At 39.8% G+C, this 17,973-nt stretch overlaps 1 protein-coding gene across 1 annotated transcript in view; it reads right to left on the bottom strand.

Moving 5' to 3' along the window:
• Nucleotides 1–6,925: 6,925 nt before the first annotated feature.
• The window catches only part of LOC110452192 (extensin-like), a 12,054-nt gene continuing 1,006 nt past the window's right edge, over nt 6,926–17,973 (bottom strand). Inside the window, exons 2-3 of the mRNA XM_021500562.1 lie at nt 7,602–8,539; nt 6,926–7,533 (exon numbers count right to left, since the gene is read on the bottom strand). Of these exons, the coding sequence (XP_021356237.1) occupies nt 6,926–7,533; nt 7,602–8,539 (1,546 nt within the window). The remainder of the gene's footprint in view (nt 7,534–7,601; nt 8,540–17,973) is intronic.

The raw sequence follows: 17,973 nt of genomic DNA, 5'->3' as shown, positions 1-17,973 counted from the left end.
TACAGCTATACATACAGAACACCTTATAAAGTTGTGAATCTTTTGATTATTTTACCACCAAAGTTCTTATATATATCTTAATACCGTAGGATTTGTCAACATTATTTCTCCGTCAAAAGTCAAAACAGTGAAAGCTTCGTTTTAGTCAGAATCATTTAACAGCCTCTAATTGCTTGTCAAAATGAAAGGCTTCCCTGTCGATGATTGGAGTCGAGGATCAGGAAAGATTTTGGATATTAAATTCAAATTTAAATGTTGTCAATTATTAATGTTCCTGGCCTGGTCAAAACGTCATTTTGCATACAAGCACATATTGTAAATCAACACATTTCCACTTGACAGTTTTATTTTACAGCAAATTGACATCTGGACAAGCCATGTTAATAAAACAGAGTCATGAGCAGGACACTAGGATTTCTGGATTTAAGGGAAATAACAAAAATGAAAAGAAAAATTGAAAATTAGGAATCATTGAGTTGATCCTATATCACACATTGAGTTGATCCTATATTACACATTGAGTTGATCCTATATCACACATTGAGTTGATCCTATATCACACATTGAGTTGATCCTATATCACACATTGAGTTGATCCTATATCACACATTGAGTTGATCCTATATCACACATTGAGTTGATCCTATATCACACATTGAGTTGATCCTATATCACACATTGAGTTGATCCTATATCACACATTGAGTTGATCCTATATCACACATTGAGTTGATCCTATATCACACATTGAGTTGATCCTATATCACACAAGACTTGTAAGACACCAGTAAAACACGATGACCAGTGTATCTACACACAAACACAGGTGAGGTGATCATGAGTGTGTCTATTTTCCTTGCTATAGACCTCAGGCTCTGTAACCCCACGCCTGGTCATGTGTTTCTTTGATATCAATCTCTGCTATTGACCACTCACACAGGTGTATTACATCAGACGCAGTTGGCTCCCTGACAAACATTTGTCAAATGCAAACACTGAAGCTTACAGCAAAATAAATACAGACCAATATCATTACAAACTCATTATCGTTGAAATCAATCCTTAAAACAGAGTGATGAGGTTTCTGTCTGATATCTGACATAACACCTGTTTATATCATGCCTGATTATAGCATAGCTGTTTGTATTATAATTCCTGTTAATATCATACCTGTTCATAAAATGCCTGTTAATATCATACCTGTTCATAAAATGCCTGTTAATATCATACCTGTATATGTACTTCTACCTTTTAATATCATGCCTGATAATGTAATATTTGTTAATATCACTTTAAGTACTTTATTTACAATACACCTCCCATTCATTTTGATGGTAATAATTCACTAACATGTGACCTGTATATACCTATTTTCCATGGTAATAACTGGCTGACATAGGACCTGTATATATATACTTGTTTTTCATGCACCTTAATGACACTGACACCACAATACTGTTTGCTAATATATTCTCAGTGTGATACAGTCAGAGACTGTTTGTTTTTGGTTAGTTGACATTTTGACTCCATAGTAATTAACCAATTTGCTCATTAACTTTCGGCTCTTTCGATTGTTGAAGTCCTCTGTCCTGATGGGGGTGTTTTTTTTATCAAAGAGGTTTACAGTTATCAATTGTTTTTAATTTCAATTACTAGAATCAAACGGAAGGAATGTAATGAAAAACTTGTAAAATAAATATAATCTTTAAAATTGGTGGTATTTTTGTATATATACAGTGAATTAACTCATTCACCCCTGAATTTCATAATGAACTATCCCAACCTTTGAATTGGAAGAGTTCAAATGTGTCTTCAGAGGTGAATGAGTAAATGGTCTGTTATTTTTATGTTTTATTTTAGCCCGAGAGGAGGGGGAAATGAGGAGCAAAGTCTTACCATTTGTTTTATATAATCAACCCTCACCAGATCTTTCATATTCTCACAATGAGATACCTCTTAGTTTAATGGAAATGGAATAAGAATCTAACTATCGGATCGCTATGAGACATAAAAGTGCATCTAACTCAAGACCAGTGATACAAATAAAAACATGCCTATTATATATATAGCCATAACTGAGAATACTTGATCGGGAAATCACTTCTATCTTTAATAGTTCAATTGTCGATCAGAAATAATTTGAAAAGATGATAAAATGATATATTTGTGGTGATTTCGGGTTGTTTGACTGCTTCATTGCCTTCTGATAAGTCATGAGTGTACCATCAAGGACCACACACTGACCCTGGCTTGACCGTCCAGAGACCCTGGTTTTTGACCAGTGACCAGCCCTCTCTGATGATCGCCTGGACAAACAAACATCCGCTGAAATAGGCTACAAGCCACCATTAACCGCCACACGTGTATTATCTATTACCGAGACAAAATCTCTAGTTTTTCAGTCCATTTATTTTGATTTATTCGCAGTCAAATACAGACCCAGAAATTAATTAAGGATATAGAATTAGGTGTAACGCTCGCCGGATATCTGAATCACTCTTGCTATTGTTGTAGCAGGCTTCAGTGTGCTTATTTATCAAAATTTACCTGTTCAGAAATTGTATGTCTGATAAAAGATGTAGTGATGGATAGTTTCTTATTTCCCCCTGGCAAGTCTATATATAGAGTCGATGTAATATCTATGTACCAATCTCACGACCTCAATGATAAAGGGAGGGGGGAAGGGTCTAGCCAAGTGTCAGAGAATACACAAAACTGTCTTACATATAGGGAAGTGAAGGGGGGGGGGGCAGTCTAGCCAAGTCGTCATCATCATCATCATCATCATCATCATCATCATCATCATCATTTATAATCATCAATACAGCACCATATTTATAATCACCAATACAGCACCATATTTATAATCATCAATACAGCACCATATGTATAATCATCAATACAGCACCATCCTGAACAACGCATAGCACTATATCCTCGTTAACACAAAACCATTCTCTCATGATCAATACAGTACCACATTAAACAACAAAGTGCTAGCCTCGAAAACCCCACACTAAAGAAAAAGAAACAAATGGGATTATCTTAATGCAGCACCTTAAGGATGGCACTGCCCCGTCAATGCAAAAGAGTTCCATCCCTTAACAACAAAGCACAAATCAGAACAACACCAGCAACACAAATCAGAACAACACCAGCAACACAAATCAGAACAACACCAGCAACACAAATCAGAACAACACCAGCAACATCAGCAACACAAATCAGAATGACACCAGCAACACAAATCAGAACAACACCAGCAACACAAATCTTAGATTTTTCACCTCAGCATCAACACAAACCTCAGTTTGAAATAGAAAACAGAGCCAAATATAGAAAAGCTGTCAGTGCCAGCGTCTGCTGCTCTAACAAAGGAATAGTACCGTTTGGTGGGAGGAGACAGCGTCAGGTGGAGTGTGATGTCATAGAACTGTGATATTACACTAACACCAATTATAGCTGGCTAGCGTGTGTGATGTCATAGAACTGTGATATTACACTAAAACCAATTATAGCTGGCTAGCGTGTGTGATGTCATAGAACTGTGATATTACACTAAAACCAATTATAGCTGGCTAGCGTGTGTGATGTCATAGAACTGTGATATTACACTAAAACCAATTATAGCTGGCTAGCGTGTGTGATGTCATAGAACTGTGATATTACACTAAAACCAATTATAGCTGGCTAGCGTGTGTGATGTCATAGAACTGTGATATTACACTAAAACCAATTATAGCTGGCTAGCGTGTGTGATGTCATAGAACTGTGATATTACACTAAAACCAATTATAGCTGGCTAGCGTGTGTGATGTCATAGAACTGTGATATTACACTAAAACCAATTATAGCTGGCTAGCGTGTGTGATGTCATAGAACTGTGATATTACACTAAAACCAATTATAGCTGGCTAGCGTGTGTGATGTCATAGAACTGTGATATTACACTAAAACCAATTATAGCTGGCTAGCGTGTGTGATGTCATAGAACTGTGATATTACACTAAAACCAATTATAGCTGGCTAGCGTGTGTGATGTCATAGAACTGTGATATTACACTAAAACCAATTATAGCTGGCTAGCGTGTGTGATGTCATAGAACTGTGATATTACACTAAAACCAATTATAGCTGGCTAGCGTGTGTGATGTCATAGAACTGTGATATTACACTAAAACCAATTATAGCTGGCTAGCGTGTGTGATGTCATAGAACTGTGATATTACACTAAAACCAATTATAGCTGGCTAGCGTGTGTGATGTCATAGAACTGTGATATTACACTAAAACCAATTATAGCTGGCTAGCGTGTGTGATGTCATAGAACTGTGATATTACACTAAAACCAATTATAGCTGGCTAGCGTGTGTGATGTCATAGAACTGTGATATTACACTAAAACCAATTATAGCTGGCTAGCGTGTGTGATGTCATAGAACTGTGATATTACACTAAAACCAATTATAGCTGGCTAGCGTGTGTGATGTCATAGAACTGTGATATTACACTAAAACCAATTATAGCTGGCTAGCGTGTGTGATGTCATAGAACTGTGATATTACACTAAAACCAATTATAGCTGGCTAGCGTGTGTGATGTCATAGAACTGTGATATTACACTAAAACCAATTATAGCTGGCTAGCGTGTGTGATGTCATAGAACTGTGATATTACACTAAAACCAATTATAGCTGGCTAGCGTGTGTGATGTCATAGAACTGTGATATTACACTAAAACCAATTATAGCTGGCTAGCGTGTGTGATGTCATAGAACTGTGATATTACACTAAAACCAATTATAGCTGGCTAGCGTGTGTGATGTCATAGAACTGTGATATTACACTAAAACCAATTATAGCTGGCTAGCGTGTGTGATGTCATAGAACTGTGATATTACACTAAAACCAATTATAGCTGGCTAGCGTGTGTGATGTCATAGAACTGTGATATTACACTAAAACCAATTATAGCTGGCTAGCGTGTGTGATGTCATAGAACTGTGATATTACACTAAAACCAATTATAGCTGGCTAGCGTGTGTGATGTCATAGAACTGTGATATTACACTAAAACCAATTATAGCTGGCTAGCGTGTGTGATGTCATAGAACTGTGATATTACACTAAAACCAATTATAGCTGGCTAGCGTGTGTGATGTCATAGAACTGTGATATTACACTAACACCAATTATAGCTGACTAGCGTGTGTGATGTCATAGAACTGTGATATTACACTAAAACCAATTATAGCTGGCTAGCGTGTGTGATGTCATAGAACTGTGATATTACACTAAAACCAATTATAGCTGACTAGCGTGTGCGATGTCATAGAACTGTGATATTACACTAACACCAATTATAGCTGGCTAGCGTGTGTGATGTCATAGATGCGATATTACACTAACACCAATTATAGCTGGCTAGCGTGTGTGATGTCATAGAACTGCGATATTACACTAACACCAATTATAGCTGGCTAGCGTGTGTGATGGAGTGTCAGGCTCCAGATTTTTCAGTATACTTAGTGCTGGTATACATATGTTTATTGATTTATTTAGTGTATATGTGTTTATTGATTTCCTGGGAAGACACACCAAAAACAACTACAAAGGGTAGCTTTATCTTAGTCATGTGTTTACCACAAACAACAGACACAAAGTACAGACACTCCAGTAAAACAAAAACCTCGGGTATGGCTTAAAAGTATTGCCTATGTCACCACCATACAGCTATTCACCCCTGGGCTGGGGAACCAACACAACCCTACAGCTGTTAACCCCTGGGCTGGGGAACCAACACAACCCTACAGCTGTTGACCTCTGTGCTGGGGAACCAACACAACCCTACAGCTGTTGTCCCCTGGACTGGTGAACCAACACAACCCTACAGCTGTTGACCTCTGGGCTGGGGAACCAACACAACCCTACAGCTGTTGACCCCTGGGCTGGGGAACCAACACAACCCTACAGCTGTTGACCTCTGGGCTGGGGAACCAACACAACCCTACAGCTGTTGACTCCTTGGCTGGGGAACCAACACCAGGCTTCAGCTATTGACTCCTTGGCTGGGGAACCAACACCAGGCTTCAGCTATATTGACTCCTGGGCTGGAGAACCAACACCATAAGTGAAACATAGCAACAGGGTATCATGTCCACTCTATTGATCATGTCCTGGGGCCTAAGATACGATCTGGTCAATGTTATTGTCTGATCATGTGACCAAGTATTGATCACACTCTTTCTTCATGAAATCTCCAACACATGTTTTATCAAGAATCCAAAAACCAACTACCATAGATTCCAAACAAAGCCATATAAGTTCCCACAGTGGACACCTTTGTTAACAGACCTTCCCACATGAAATCACCAATGTTTGTCCTTCCTTCCTACTGAAAAGAAACAAATAAAGCAATTGTACATGGTATTGTTGCTGCAAGATAGTTGTAGAAAGAGCACTGTCTCTGATATTTTATCCAATATACCAAATTACAGCACTACATGGTTCTCCGGGGCTGACTGTAGGTCCCTGTGGCTTCCAGGGCTGACTGTACGTCAATGTGGCTTCCATGGCTGACTGTAGGTCACTGTGGCTTCTGAGGCTGACTGTAGGTCACTGTGGCTGCCAGGGCTGACCGTAGGTCCCTGTGGCTTCCAGGGCTGACCGTAGGTCACTGTGGCTTCCAGGGCTGACCGTAAGTCACTGTGGCCTCAGGGCTGGTTGTAGGTCACTGTGGCTTCCAGGGCTGACTGTAGGTCACTGTGGCTTCCGGGGCTGACTGTAGGTCACTGTGGCTTCCGGGGCTGGTTGTAGGTCCCTGTGGCTTCCGGGGCTGATTGTAGGTCCCTGTGGCTTCCGGGGCTGACTGTAGGTTACTGTGGCTTCCAGGGCTGGTTGTAGGTCCTTGTGGCTGTAGTGTGTCTCAGGGGCTGGTTGTAGGTCCCTGTGGCTGTAGTGTGTCTCGGGGGCTGGCTGTAGGTCCCTGTGGCTGTAGTTTGTCTCTGAGGCTGGCTGTATGTCCCTGTGGCTGTAGGTCCCTGTGGCTGTAGTGTGTCTCAGGGGCTGGCTGTAGGTCCCTGTGGCTGTAGTGTGTCTCGGGGGCTGGCTGTAGGTCCCTGTGGCTGTAGTGTGTCTCGGGGGCTGGCTGTATGTCCCTGTGGCTGTAGTTTGTCTCGGGGGCTGGCTGTAGGTCCCTGTGGCTGTATGTCCCTGTGGCTGTAGTGTGTCTCGGGGGCTGGTTGTATGTCACTGTGGCTGTAGTGTGTCTCGGGGGGTGGCTGTATGTCCCTGTGGCTGTCGTGTGTCTCGGGGGGTGGCTGTATGTCCCTGTGGCTGCAGTTTGTCTTGGGGGCTGGCTGTAGGGCCCTGTGGCTGGAGTGTGTCTTTGGGGCTGGCTGTAGGGCCCTGTGGCTGTAAGTCCCTGTGGCTTTATCGTGTCTTCAGTTTGGATTGGGTGGAGCTTCCAGGGCTGACCGTAGGTCACTGTGGCTTCCAGGGCTGACTGTAGGTCACTGTGGCTTCCGGGGCTGACTGTAGGTTACTGTGGCTTCCAGGGCTGGTTGTAGGTCCTTGTGGCTGTAGTGTGTCTCAGGGCTGACTGTATGTCCCTGTGGCTGTAGGGTGTCTCAGGGGCTGGGTGTAGGTCCCTGTGGCTGTATTCTGTCTCCGGGGCTGGTTGTAGGTCCCTGTGGCAGTAGTGTGTCTCGGGGGCTGGTTGTATGTCACTGTGGCTGTAGTGTGTCTCGAGGCTGACTGTATGTCCCTGTATCTGTAGTGTATCTCGGGGGCTTGCTGTAGGTCCCTGAGGCTGTAGTGTGTCTCGGGGGCGGGCTGTAGGTCCCTGTGGCGGTAGTGTGTCTTGGGGGCTGACTGTAGGTCCCTGTAGCTGTAGTGTGGCTCAGGGGCTGGCTGTAGGTCCCTGTAGCTGTAGTGTCTCTTGGGGGCTGGCTGTAGGTCCCTGGGGCTGCGGGGTGTCTTGGGGGCTGACTGTATGTCCCTGTAGCTGTAGGGTATCTCTGGGGCTTGCTGTAGGTCCCTGAGGCTGTAGTGTGTCTCGGGGGGTGGCTGTATGTCCCTGTGGCTGGAGTGTGTCTTTGGGGCTGGCTGTAGGTCCCTGGGGCTGTAGGGTGTCTTGGGGGGTTGCTGTAGGTCCCTGTGGCTGGAGTGGGTCTTGGGGGCTGGCTGTAGGGCCCTGTGGCTGGAGTGTGTCTTGGGGGCTGACTGTATGTCCCTGTATCTGTAGTGTATCTCGGGGGCTTGCTGTAGGTCCCTGTGGCTGGAGAGTGTCTTTGGGGCTGGCTGTAGGGCCCTGTGGCTGGAGTGTGTCTTTGGGGCTGGCTGTAGGTCCCTGGGGCTGTAGTGTGTCTTGGGGGCTGACTGTATGTCCCTGTATCTGTAGTGTATCTCGGGGGCTTGCTGTAGGTCCCTGTGGCTGTAGAGTGTCTTGGGGGAAGGCTGTAGGTCCCTGTGGCTGTAGTGTGTCTTGGGGGCTGGCTGTAGGTCCCTGTGGCTGTAAGTCCCTGTGGCTGTATCGTGTCTTCAGTTTGGATTGGGTGGAATTTTACAGCAAATATTTAACTATATTACTCTCACAAGAGTGCAGTTACATCAATACACTTTTGATGAACAAATTTCTGGAAAATTATTTGGAGGCATTGTTACAATTAACTGATCTTACAAACCATACAATAATCGATAGTTTCCAGAACATCCGTCACATTTTGTTCAGAAGTGATTAATGCATTTTCAAATTTTTGACTCTAAGGTGATCTGATGTCCTGTAATTAAGGCCAGTTTTATGAAAGTGTACCGTGGTACAGAAACGAAGTATAAATGCTTCATCTGTGTACCACACAAAAGTGTACCTAGACTGCACTGTTGGTAAACAAAGTATATAAATACTTCTTTTGAGTACAAAAGTGTATTGTGGTACACAAACAAAGTATCAATACTTCAAAAGTGCCTGGCTGCCTGGCAGCTAACGATCCCCCCTGCTTTAGTCAGGTGTCTGAGGTCAGTCTGCAAGGGAGGCCAGGTTCTTGGTCAGGGTAATAGACAAACCAGCTGTAGTGTCATTAATGGTCAGTTAATTGGCCGCTTTCTGTCTGGTGCACACTGAAAAGCATGCATTTCTTTGCTAATTTATTCTTGAAATTATTGTTTTTTCCACCGAACGTAAATACAAATCTGTCTATCTGCTTGTTTCAAAAGAAAAGATACTTATCCCAACAATTTCAGTTGAAAGAGAATTTGGCAAAAAAACACTTTGTCCATTTCCATTTCCCAGATACAGGTAAATTGGAGTTCAGGGGAAACCTGGAAGACCAATCACTGACCAGGATAAGGTCTCACCTAGGGTCAGTAACAGAAACTCAGGGGGTCGGCTAAGAACAGTAGGCACCCATCCCTTACTAACCGTAGCCCATAACTATTATTTTGGGATTGTATAGTAAACACACCCCGATTTAATGAGCACGTTTTAACAGCTAGGTGAGAAAGTACCAGGTTTGCAATCTTAATTCAATAACAATTCTAAAGGCGTTCATCAGCAGTCACGAAAATCATCGGATTCTAATAACAGAACCACTTCACCAGTACAGTACAACAGTAGGTACTGTAGACTCGCAGAGTACAATGCTCAAACTAGACTGTAAGGTTATTGGGTATAATTCACCAGGAAATTCTTGTAATAATACAAAAAATAAAGACAGAAAAATTAACACGAATATTTACAGGTACGCTTACTCTGAGATTGTTAAGATGTAAGGCTAAATAAAAGAAAAAAATTGAAGTATTAGCATGAAAAACAAGCTATTGGAGAGATTTGGAGGACAACAGAATGAAAACGAGGCTGTTGTAGAGATTCAGAGGACAGCAGAACAAAACTGAGGCTGTTGTAGAGATTTGGGGGAAGCGAAGTAAGAATAAAAGGCAATTGACACATGTTAGACTCTTCCAAAAACATGGATTTATGCTTCATGTTTGAAATGTGTGTAACACAGTTATATCACTCACCATAGCACTCTGCTCACTATAGCACACCGCTCACTATAGCACACCATAGCACGACTGTCACCATAGCACACCGCTCATTATAGCACACCACTCACCATAGCACACCGCTCTCCATAGCACACCATAGCACATCGATCACCATAGCACACCACTCACCATATCAAGACTGTCACCATAGCACACCACTCACCATAGCACACCGCTCATTATAGCACACCGCTCATTATAGCAAACCGCTCATTATAGCACACCACTCACCACAGCACACCATTCATTATAGCACACCACTCACCATAGCATGACTGTCACCATAGCACACCGATCACCATAGCACAACATAGCACACAATAGCACACAATAGCACACACTGTACCCCTCACCATAGCACACCAATCACCATAGCACATCAATCACCATAGCACACGCTGTACAACTCTGTCTGGGACTTGATCAATACTGTCGTACGCTAACCATAGCAACAATGTACCACTCTGTCTGCTGAGGGAGACAAATATTGGGAGGAATTTATTAGCTCAAAAAAGAGAATATCCTAACCTAGTTTTGAAAACTGGATAAAATGATTCTCTTATCTCGTAGTTTGCCTAGAGCCAACAGTTGCAGTGTTGTTACAATGTATAACCCTGGAATACAGTTTGATTTCAATGTATAAGACTAGAATATAGTATGATTACAATGTATAAGACTAGAATATAGTATGATTACAATGTATCTTAGTAGAATACAGTATTATTACAATGTATCTTAGTAGAATACAGGATGGTTACAATGTATTTTTGTAGAATACAGTATGGTTACAATGTATCTTAGTAGAATACAGTATGGCTACAATGTATCTTAGTAGATTACAGGATGGTTACAATGTATTTCTGTAGAATACAGTATGGTAACAATGTATCTTAGTAGATTACAGGATGGTTACAATGTATCATAGTAGAATACAGTATGGGTACAATATATCTTAGTAGAATACAATATGGTTACAATGTTTCTTAGTAGAATACAGTTTGGTTTCAATGTATAAGACTAGAATACAGTATGATTACAGTGTATCTTAGTAGAATAAAGTATGATTACAATGTATCTTAGTAGAATACAGGATGGTTACAATGTATTTTAGTAGAATACAGGATGGTTACAATGTATTTTAGTGGAATACAGTATGGTTACAATGTATCTTAGTAGAATACAGTATGGTTACAATATATCTTAGTAGAATACAGTATGGTTACAATGTATCTTAGTAGAATACAGTATGATTACAATGTATCAGTAGAATACAGTATGGTTACAATGTATCTTAGTAGAATACAGTTTGATTACAATGTATCTTAGTAGAATACAGTATGGTTACAATGTATCTTAGTAGAATACAATATGGTTACAATGTTTCTTAGTAGAATACAGTATGATTACAATGTATCTTAGTAGAATACAATATGATTACAATATATTTTAGTAGAAAAACATATTACAATGTATTACTGACTTTAACGTAGTATGTTTACACTGAGTTAGGAGACACAAATACTATATGGTAAAGATATATTATGGAGACTAAGTATGGTAACAATGTATTAGGCAGAAAACAATACGACAGTTTACTGATACCATCCTCAAATGACCTCAGGAAACATGAAATACCCACACATAACGTATCTTGGATGGAATCTCTAGATGGTGTTTACGTAATCAATAGTGTCTATACATGATCAGGGCTACTTACGAAGGGCATGTCATTTCTAATGCATGTCTTTGTCACCATGCTGGCGTGCATTTATTTCTTCATCAAAAGCCTAGATCAAAATCTAATTTAAAACACAACAGAATGTTAAAATCTGTAAAACCACCAAATTCGAGATCATTAAATGCCCTGTGTTTTGTGTGACAATATTTTTCAGTGCTTCAGGCTGATTTATTCTTAAAACCAGAACATTATATAACAAGAGATTCTATCATGATCTTGGTGCCCACCATCAACAGATCTTGATCAGATCTGCAAAAGATGATCTTTTAAATACTTTGTGTTCGTTTTCTTTACTGGTACTATTACCCAGTCCCATGCTGGACATCTTAGTAGATATATGCATTAACATAAAAAAGTGTGAATTTAAAATCTCAAATCCAACTCAGGGAGTTTCTGTATTCTGTGTATACTGGGAATAAGGATGTTTTGTCTTCGTTTAATGGATGCACACTAAAGCTATCACTCAGCTTCGAGGTGTGACTAGGCAAGGCGACCTGTTTCTATAAACAGTCTATGCGGAGATGTGACCATCTGAAATTTGAACTCCATGTTAAAGCTGTAGAGACGCCCATTCTGGTACCAAATATAACCCAGAAAAAAACACTTGGAACAAGGAAAGCTTGGTGATAAAGAATTAAGTTGAGAATTAGCCACATTTTTGTGGTATGGCACCCTGAGAACAGGAGTGGGCAGTGTATAAGGGGCCAGGGGCTGATTCAGCTTTAGTTCCCCTCCCCTGAAGCTCGTACAGTTGTATCACCCCGATACACTAAACAGACCCCTCACTGTAAGCCTGATCCCCTAATGAGAACCAGCCCTCCCACACCCTATCACTACCCAAATAACACAGCATAGTCATCATACATTACCAAATACTGGCACATTTCAATCCTTCAGTTTTCCTTTTCAATAAATAGATAAGGTATTTGTATTATCAGAATTGTAACCAAAGTTTACGCATCCGGTTGATGTGTCTTTTGCAATCTGGAGGACAGACAGAACAAATCACAACATTGACAGAATCTAACCTGACTTTATAAGAACCAACTCATCCTGATTCTCAAATTCAGTTTCAATATATACAGCAGTGTCCGGAGTGGGGAGAAAGTCAGGCATGATAAATAAACTTGTTGTGTTAATGTGATACTGACCAGTGTTAATACAAACTGACCAGTGGTAATGTATACTGACCAGTGTCAGTTAAGATCTGTGATGTCTGGACTTCTCAATGTCGAATTGGAGGTCAAACAAACACTATCTCCCTGATCAAAGGGAGATAAGCTAGCCCAGCTTGCTCAGCTGATAGGACATTAATTACCACTGATGAACACAGGTGTAATTAGCGAAAGGTCTGGGGCCTCCTCAGATTATCATTACGTTTGGTATCATCGTTATTTAGGTAAAAGACACATATACAAAACATCATCGTAGACTTCATTACATCACATAAGAAAATTACATTCCTGATAAAACAACGAAATTAGCACATATGTTGTTATTGATATCGGTAATAGATGTACAACTTTATTCATAAAAATCTTAGAAATGCACACCTTTAAAAAATCAAATAACAAATTAAATGACTGGTTAAACAAAATTAGGATTAAATCAGAGTAAAATTATGCTCTGAAATATCATTAATTATTACTGAAAAGAAACATGATGCTTTTAAATTGTTGGAAAACCGATAAAACCATTATGGCTTATTTCCATTGTGGTTCATAAGATGCTGTAGAACAATTTGGACTTAAATATTTAACTCTTTAATAACATCATGTTACAGTGAGATTCCCAATACTGCAAGAACAAGTAGGTGTCTCATATACTAATGAACAAGTAGGTGTCTCATATTCTAATGAACAAGTAGGTGTCTTATGTACTAATGAACAAGTAGGCGACTCATGTACTAATGAACAAGTAGATGTATCATGTACTGATGAACAAGTAGGTGTGTCATGTACTCATGAACAAGTAGGCATCTCATGTACTAATAAACAAGTAGGTGTCTCATATACTAATCAACAAGTAGGTGTCTCATGTACTGATGAACAAGTAGTTGTCTCATGTACTAATGAACAAGTAGGTGTCTCATGTACTAATGAACAAGTAGGTGTATCATGTACTGATGAACAAGTAGTTGTCTCATGTACTAATGAACAAGTAGGCGTCTCATGTACTAATGAACAAGTAGACTGATAAACAAGTAGGTGTCTCATATACTAATGACCAAGTAGGTGTCTCATATACTAATGACCAAGTAGGTGTCTCATATACTAATGACCAAGTAGGTGTCTCATATACTAATGACCAAGTAGGTGTCTCATATACTAATGACCAAGTAGGTGTCTCATATACTAATGACCAAGTAGGTGTCTCATGTACTAATCAACAAGTAGGTGTCCCATGTACTAATTAACAAGTAGGTGTCCCATATACTAATGACCAAGTAGGTGTCTCATATACTAATGACCAAGTAGGTGTCTCATATACTAATGAAAAAGTAGGTGTATCATGTACTAATGAACAAGTAGTTGTCTCATGTACTGATAAACAAGAAGGTGTCTCATGTACTGATGAACAAGTAGGGGTCTCATGTACTAATGAACAAGAAGGTGTCTCATGTACTAATGAACAAGTAGGGGTCTCATATACTAATGAACAAGTAGGTGTATCACGTACTAATGAACAAGTAGGTGTCTTAGGAACTAATGAACAAGTAGGTGTCTCATGTCCTAATGAACAAGTAGGTGTCTCACGTACTACTGACCAAGTAGGTGTCTCATATACTAATGAACAAGTAGGTGTATCATGTACTAATGAACAAGTAGGTGTCTCATGTACTGATAAACAAGTAGGTGTCTCATGTACTGATGAACAAGTAGGTGTCTCATGTACTAATGAACAAGTAGGTGTCCCATGTACTAATGAACAAGTAGGTGTCCCATATACTAATGAACAAGTAGGTGTCTCATGTACTAATGAACAATTAGGTGTCTCATATACTAATGGAGTCTATGTCCCTGAGGTTATAGTCTATAATGTGTATCCAGTAATAATGAAGTTGTGAACAAATATTTATTGAGGACAAATAAATTAATATCAATATATATATTCCAAGAAGACTTTTCTAAATATTTTCCATGACAGAGATCATTCATATACTAATGAACAAGTAGGTGCCTCATGTACTAATGAACAAGTAGTTGTCTCATGTACTAATGACCAAGTAGGTGTCTCATGTACTATTGAACAAGTAGGTGTCTCATATACTAATGAACAAGTAGGTGTCCCATGTACCAATGAACAAGTAGGTGTCCCATATACTAATGAACATGTAGGGGTCTCATGTACTAATTAACAAGCAGGTGTCTCATATACTAATGGAGTCTATGTCCCTGAGGTTATAGTCTATAATGTGTATCCAGTATAATGAAGGTGTGAACAAATATTTATTGAGGACAAATAAATTAATATCAATATATATATTCCAAGAAGACTTTTCTAAATATTTTCCATGACAGAGATCATTCATATACTAATGAACAAGTAGATATACTAATGAACAAGTAGGTGCCTCATGTACTAATGAACAAGTAGTTGTCTCATGTACTCATGAACAAGTAGGCATCTCATGTACTAATGAAAAAGTAGGTGGCTCATGTACTGATGAACAAGTAGGAGTCTCATATACTAATGGAGTCTATGTCCCTGAGGTTATAGTCTATAATGTGTATCCAGTAATAATGAAGTTGTGAACAAATATTTATTAAGGACAAATAAATTAATATCAATATATATATTCCAAGAAGACTTTTCTAAATATTTTCCATGACAGAGATCATTCATATACTAATGAACAAGTAGATATACTAATGAACAAGTAGGTCTCTCATGTACTCATGAACAAGTAGTTGTCTCATGTACTAATGAATAAGTAGGTGTCTCATGTACTGCTGAACAAGTAGGTGTCTCATGAACTAATGAACAAGTAGGCATCTCATATACTGATGAACAAGTAGGTGTCTCATATCCTAACGTACAAGTAGGTGTCTCATATACCAATGGAGTCTATGTCCCTGAGGTTATAGTCTATAATGTGTATCCAGTAATAATGAAGTTGTGAACAAATATTTATTGAGGACAAATAAATTAATATTAATATATATATTCCAAGAAGACTTTTCTAAATATTTTCCATGACAGAGATCATTCATATACTAATGAACAAGTAGATATACTAATGAACAAGTAGGTGCCTCATGTACTAATGAACAAGTAGTTGTCTCATGTACTCATGAACAAGTAGGTGTCTCATGTACTCATAAACAAGTAGGTGTCTCATGTACTAATGAACAAGTAGGCATCTCATGTACTGATGAACAAGTAGGTGTCTCATGTACTAATGGAGTCTATGTCCCTGAGGTTATAGTCTATAATGTGTATCCAGTAATAATGAAGTTGTGAACAAATATTTATTGAGGACAAATAAATTAATATCAATATATATATTCCAAGAAGACTTTTCTAAATATTTTCCATGACAGAGATCATTGAGATTTTCATTAGAGGGAAAATCGGTGAGGTACAGGGTGGGAGGGGTCAGTTTTTACTTGGGAGGTCAGGGGAAAGTCACGGAGGGATGAAGCCTGCGTACCACAATAGTGGCACGGATCACTCTAACAGCCGAGTAATGAGAATAAAATGGTGGTTCAGTACAGTTGAACTCCCCTGACCTACTAATGCATGCGTATTGTATACAGATCGTGGGCCTAGAGAACCGGTCAGTTCACAGGGGCCAAATCTATTCTTTCTCCCCAACAGGGAAGCATCCTAATTCTAGTGATTTTGAAAAAATATATATGAAAAATTATTTCTATCTTCACCATTCTAATTTTAATGTTATCAATTTGATACTAGTTTAGTGAGAATTTGCTAATAAGATTTTTCGTGGGGTCATTGTGAATCTGACCAATCATCATCCACAAATTGACTGAGTGACCGCTCTTCAATACTGGGATTTATATACCAATGGGCCCTAAAGAAGGTTAAGCTACTAAAAAGGAAATCGTCAGCACAGAAGAGCATGTCGACGAGGATAAGGAGCCAGCTTGTTTGAGTGTCACCAATTATATGTCAAAGATTGGAAATTCATATCTTATTCATGAGTTTACAACTAATTCTCAAGCAGGCTGCCATTTTTCTTGCTCTCCTCCAGTGATAATTGATTTCCATTATGTGTCCTCTCGTTAATGCTATCTTACTTTTTACCCAGTAATGTGACAGATCGGTTTCTATGGTGATTGCACGGGAATGTAGAACTTTATAACAATTAGGCATGAGAGACCTAATTGAGTGATTTATCTAGAAATTTACACAAACTATGACATCTTCAAGTCAACCATCGAGTCAACAGAAATCTCATCTCCCTTTTGTCTCCAGCTAAATCAATAATGACATTAGAAACATAAAAATGGCAAACAATCTGGTATCGCCAGATTTACCAGTAGCTTAGAAAAACACAATTATTGGACAATACATGTTGTATATTCTGACATGAGCAATTATCTCAGAGTAAGATTATATAGATACTTCCTGAATAAGTGACAGCTTTTATTCCAAATTTTCAAAAATAAGCTTCATGGCATGATTTTGTAGGCATTGTTTTCGTGTCCCTTCGTTGTTACCTCCCCTTGTACACTCGTTGATGAATAAACCTTTCCCTTCCCCCTTCTTCTCTCTCTACACACTTCAACCAATACACCCTTCTTGATTCTTTGACATCTATCACCAATACACCCCAAGGTACCACCCCACAAATTCCATCTTACACATGCCCCTCCTCCTGAGCCAGTCGTCATCAGAGGTTGCCAGCCCCAGGGGTGCCACTTTACATATGTCCCTCCTCTAGAAATGGTGGTCTCAGTAGTTACCTCCCCTTCACCTTCCACACACACCATTTCTTGGGCCAGTGGTCATCAGGGGTTACCAGCCCCAGGGGTACCACTTTACATATGTCCCTCCTCTAGAAATGGTGGTCTCAGTAGTTACCTCCCCTTCACCTTCCACACACACCATTTCTTGGGCCAGTGGTCATCAGGGGTTACCAGCCCCAGGGGTACCACTTTACATATGTCCCTCCTCTAGAAATGGTGGTCTCAGTAGTTACCTCCCCTTCACCTTCCACACACACC

This window comes from Mizuhopecten yessoensis, unplaced genomic scaffold (assembly GCF_002113885.1).
Source record: "Mizuhopecten yessoensis strain PY_sf001 unplaced genomic scaffold, ASM211388v2 scaffold6459, whole genome shotgun sequence".
Lineage (NCBI taxonomy): Eukaryota > Metazoa > Mollusca > Bivalvia > Pectinida > Pectinidae > Mizuhopecten > Mizuhopecten yessoensis.
The sequence above is the reverse complement of the archived record's forward strand: the minus strand, read 5'-3'. Positions and strand labels throughout refer to the sequence as shown.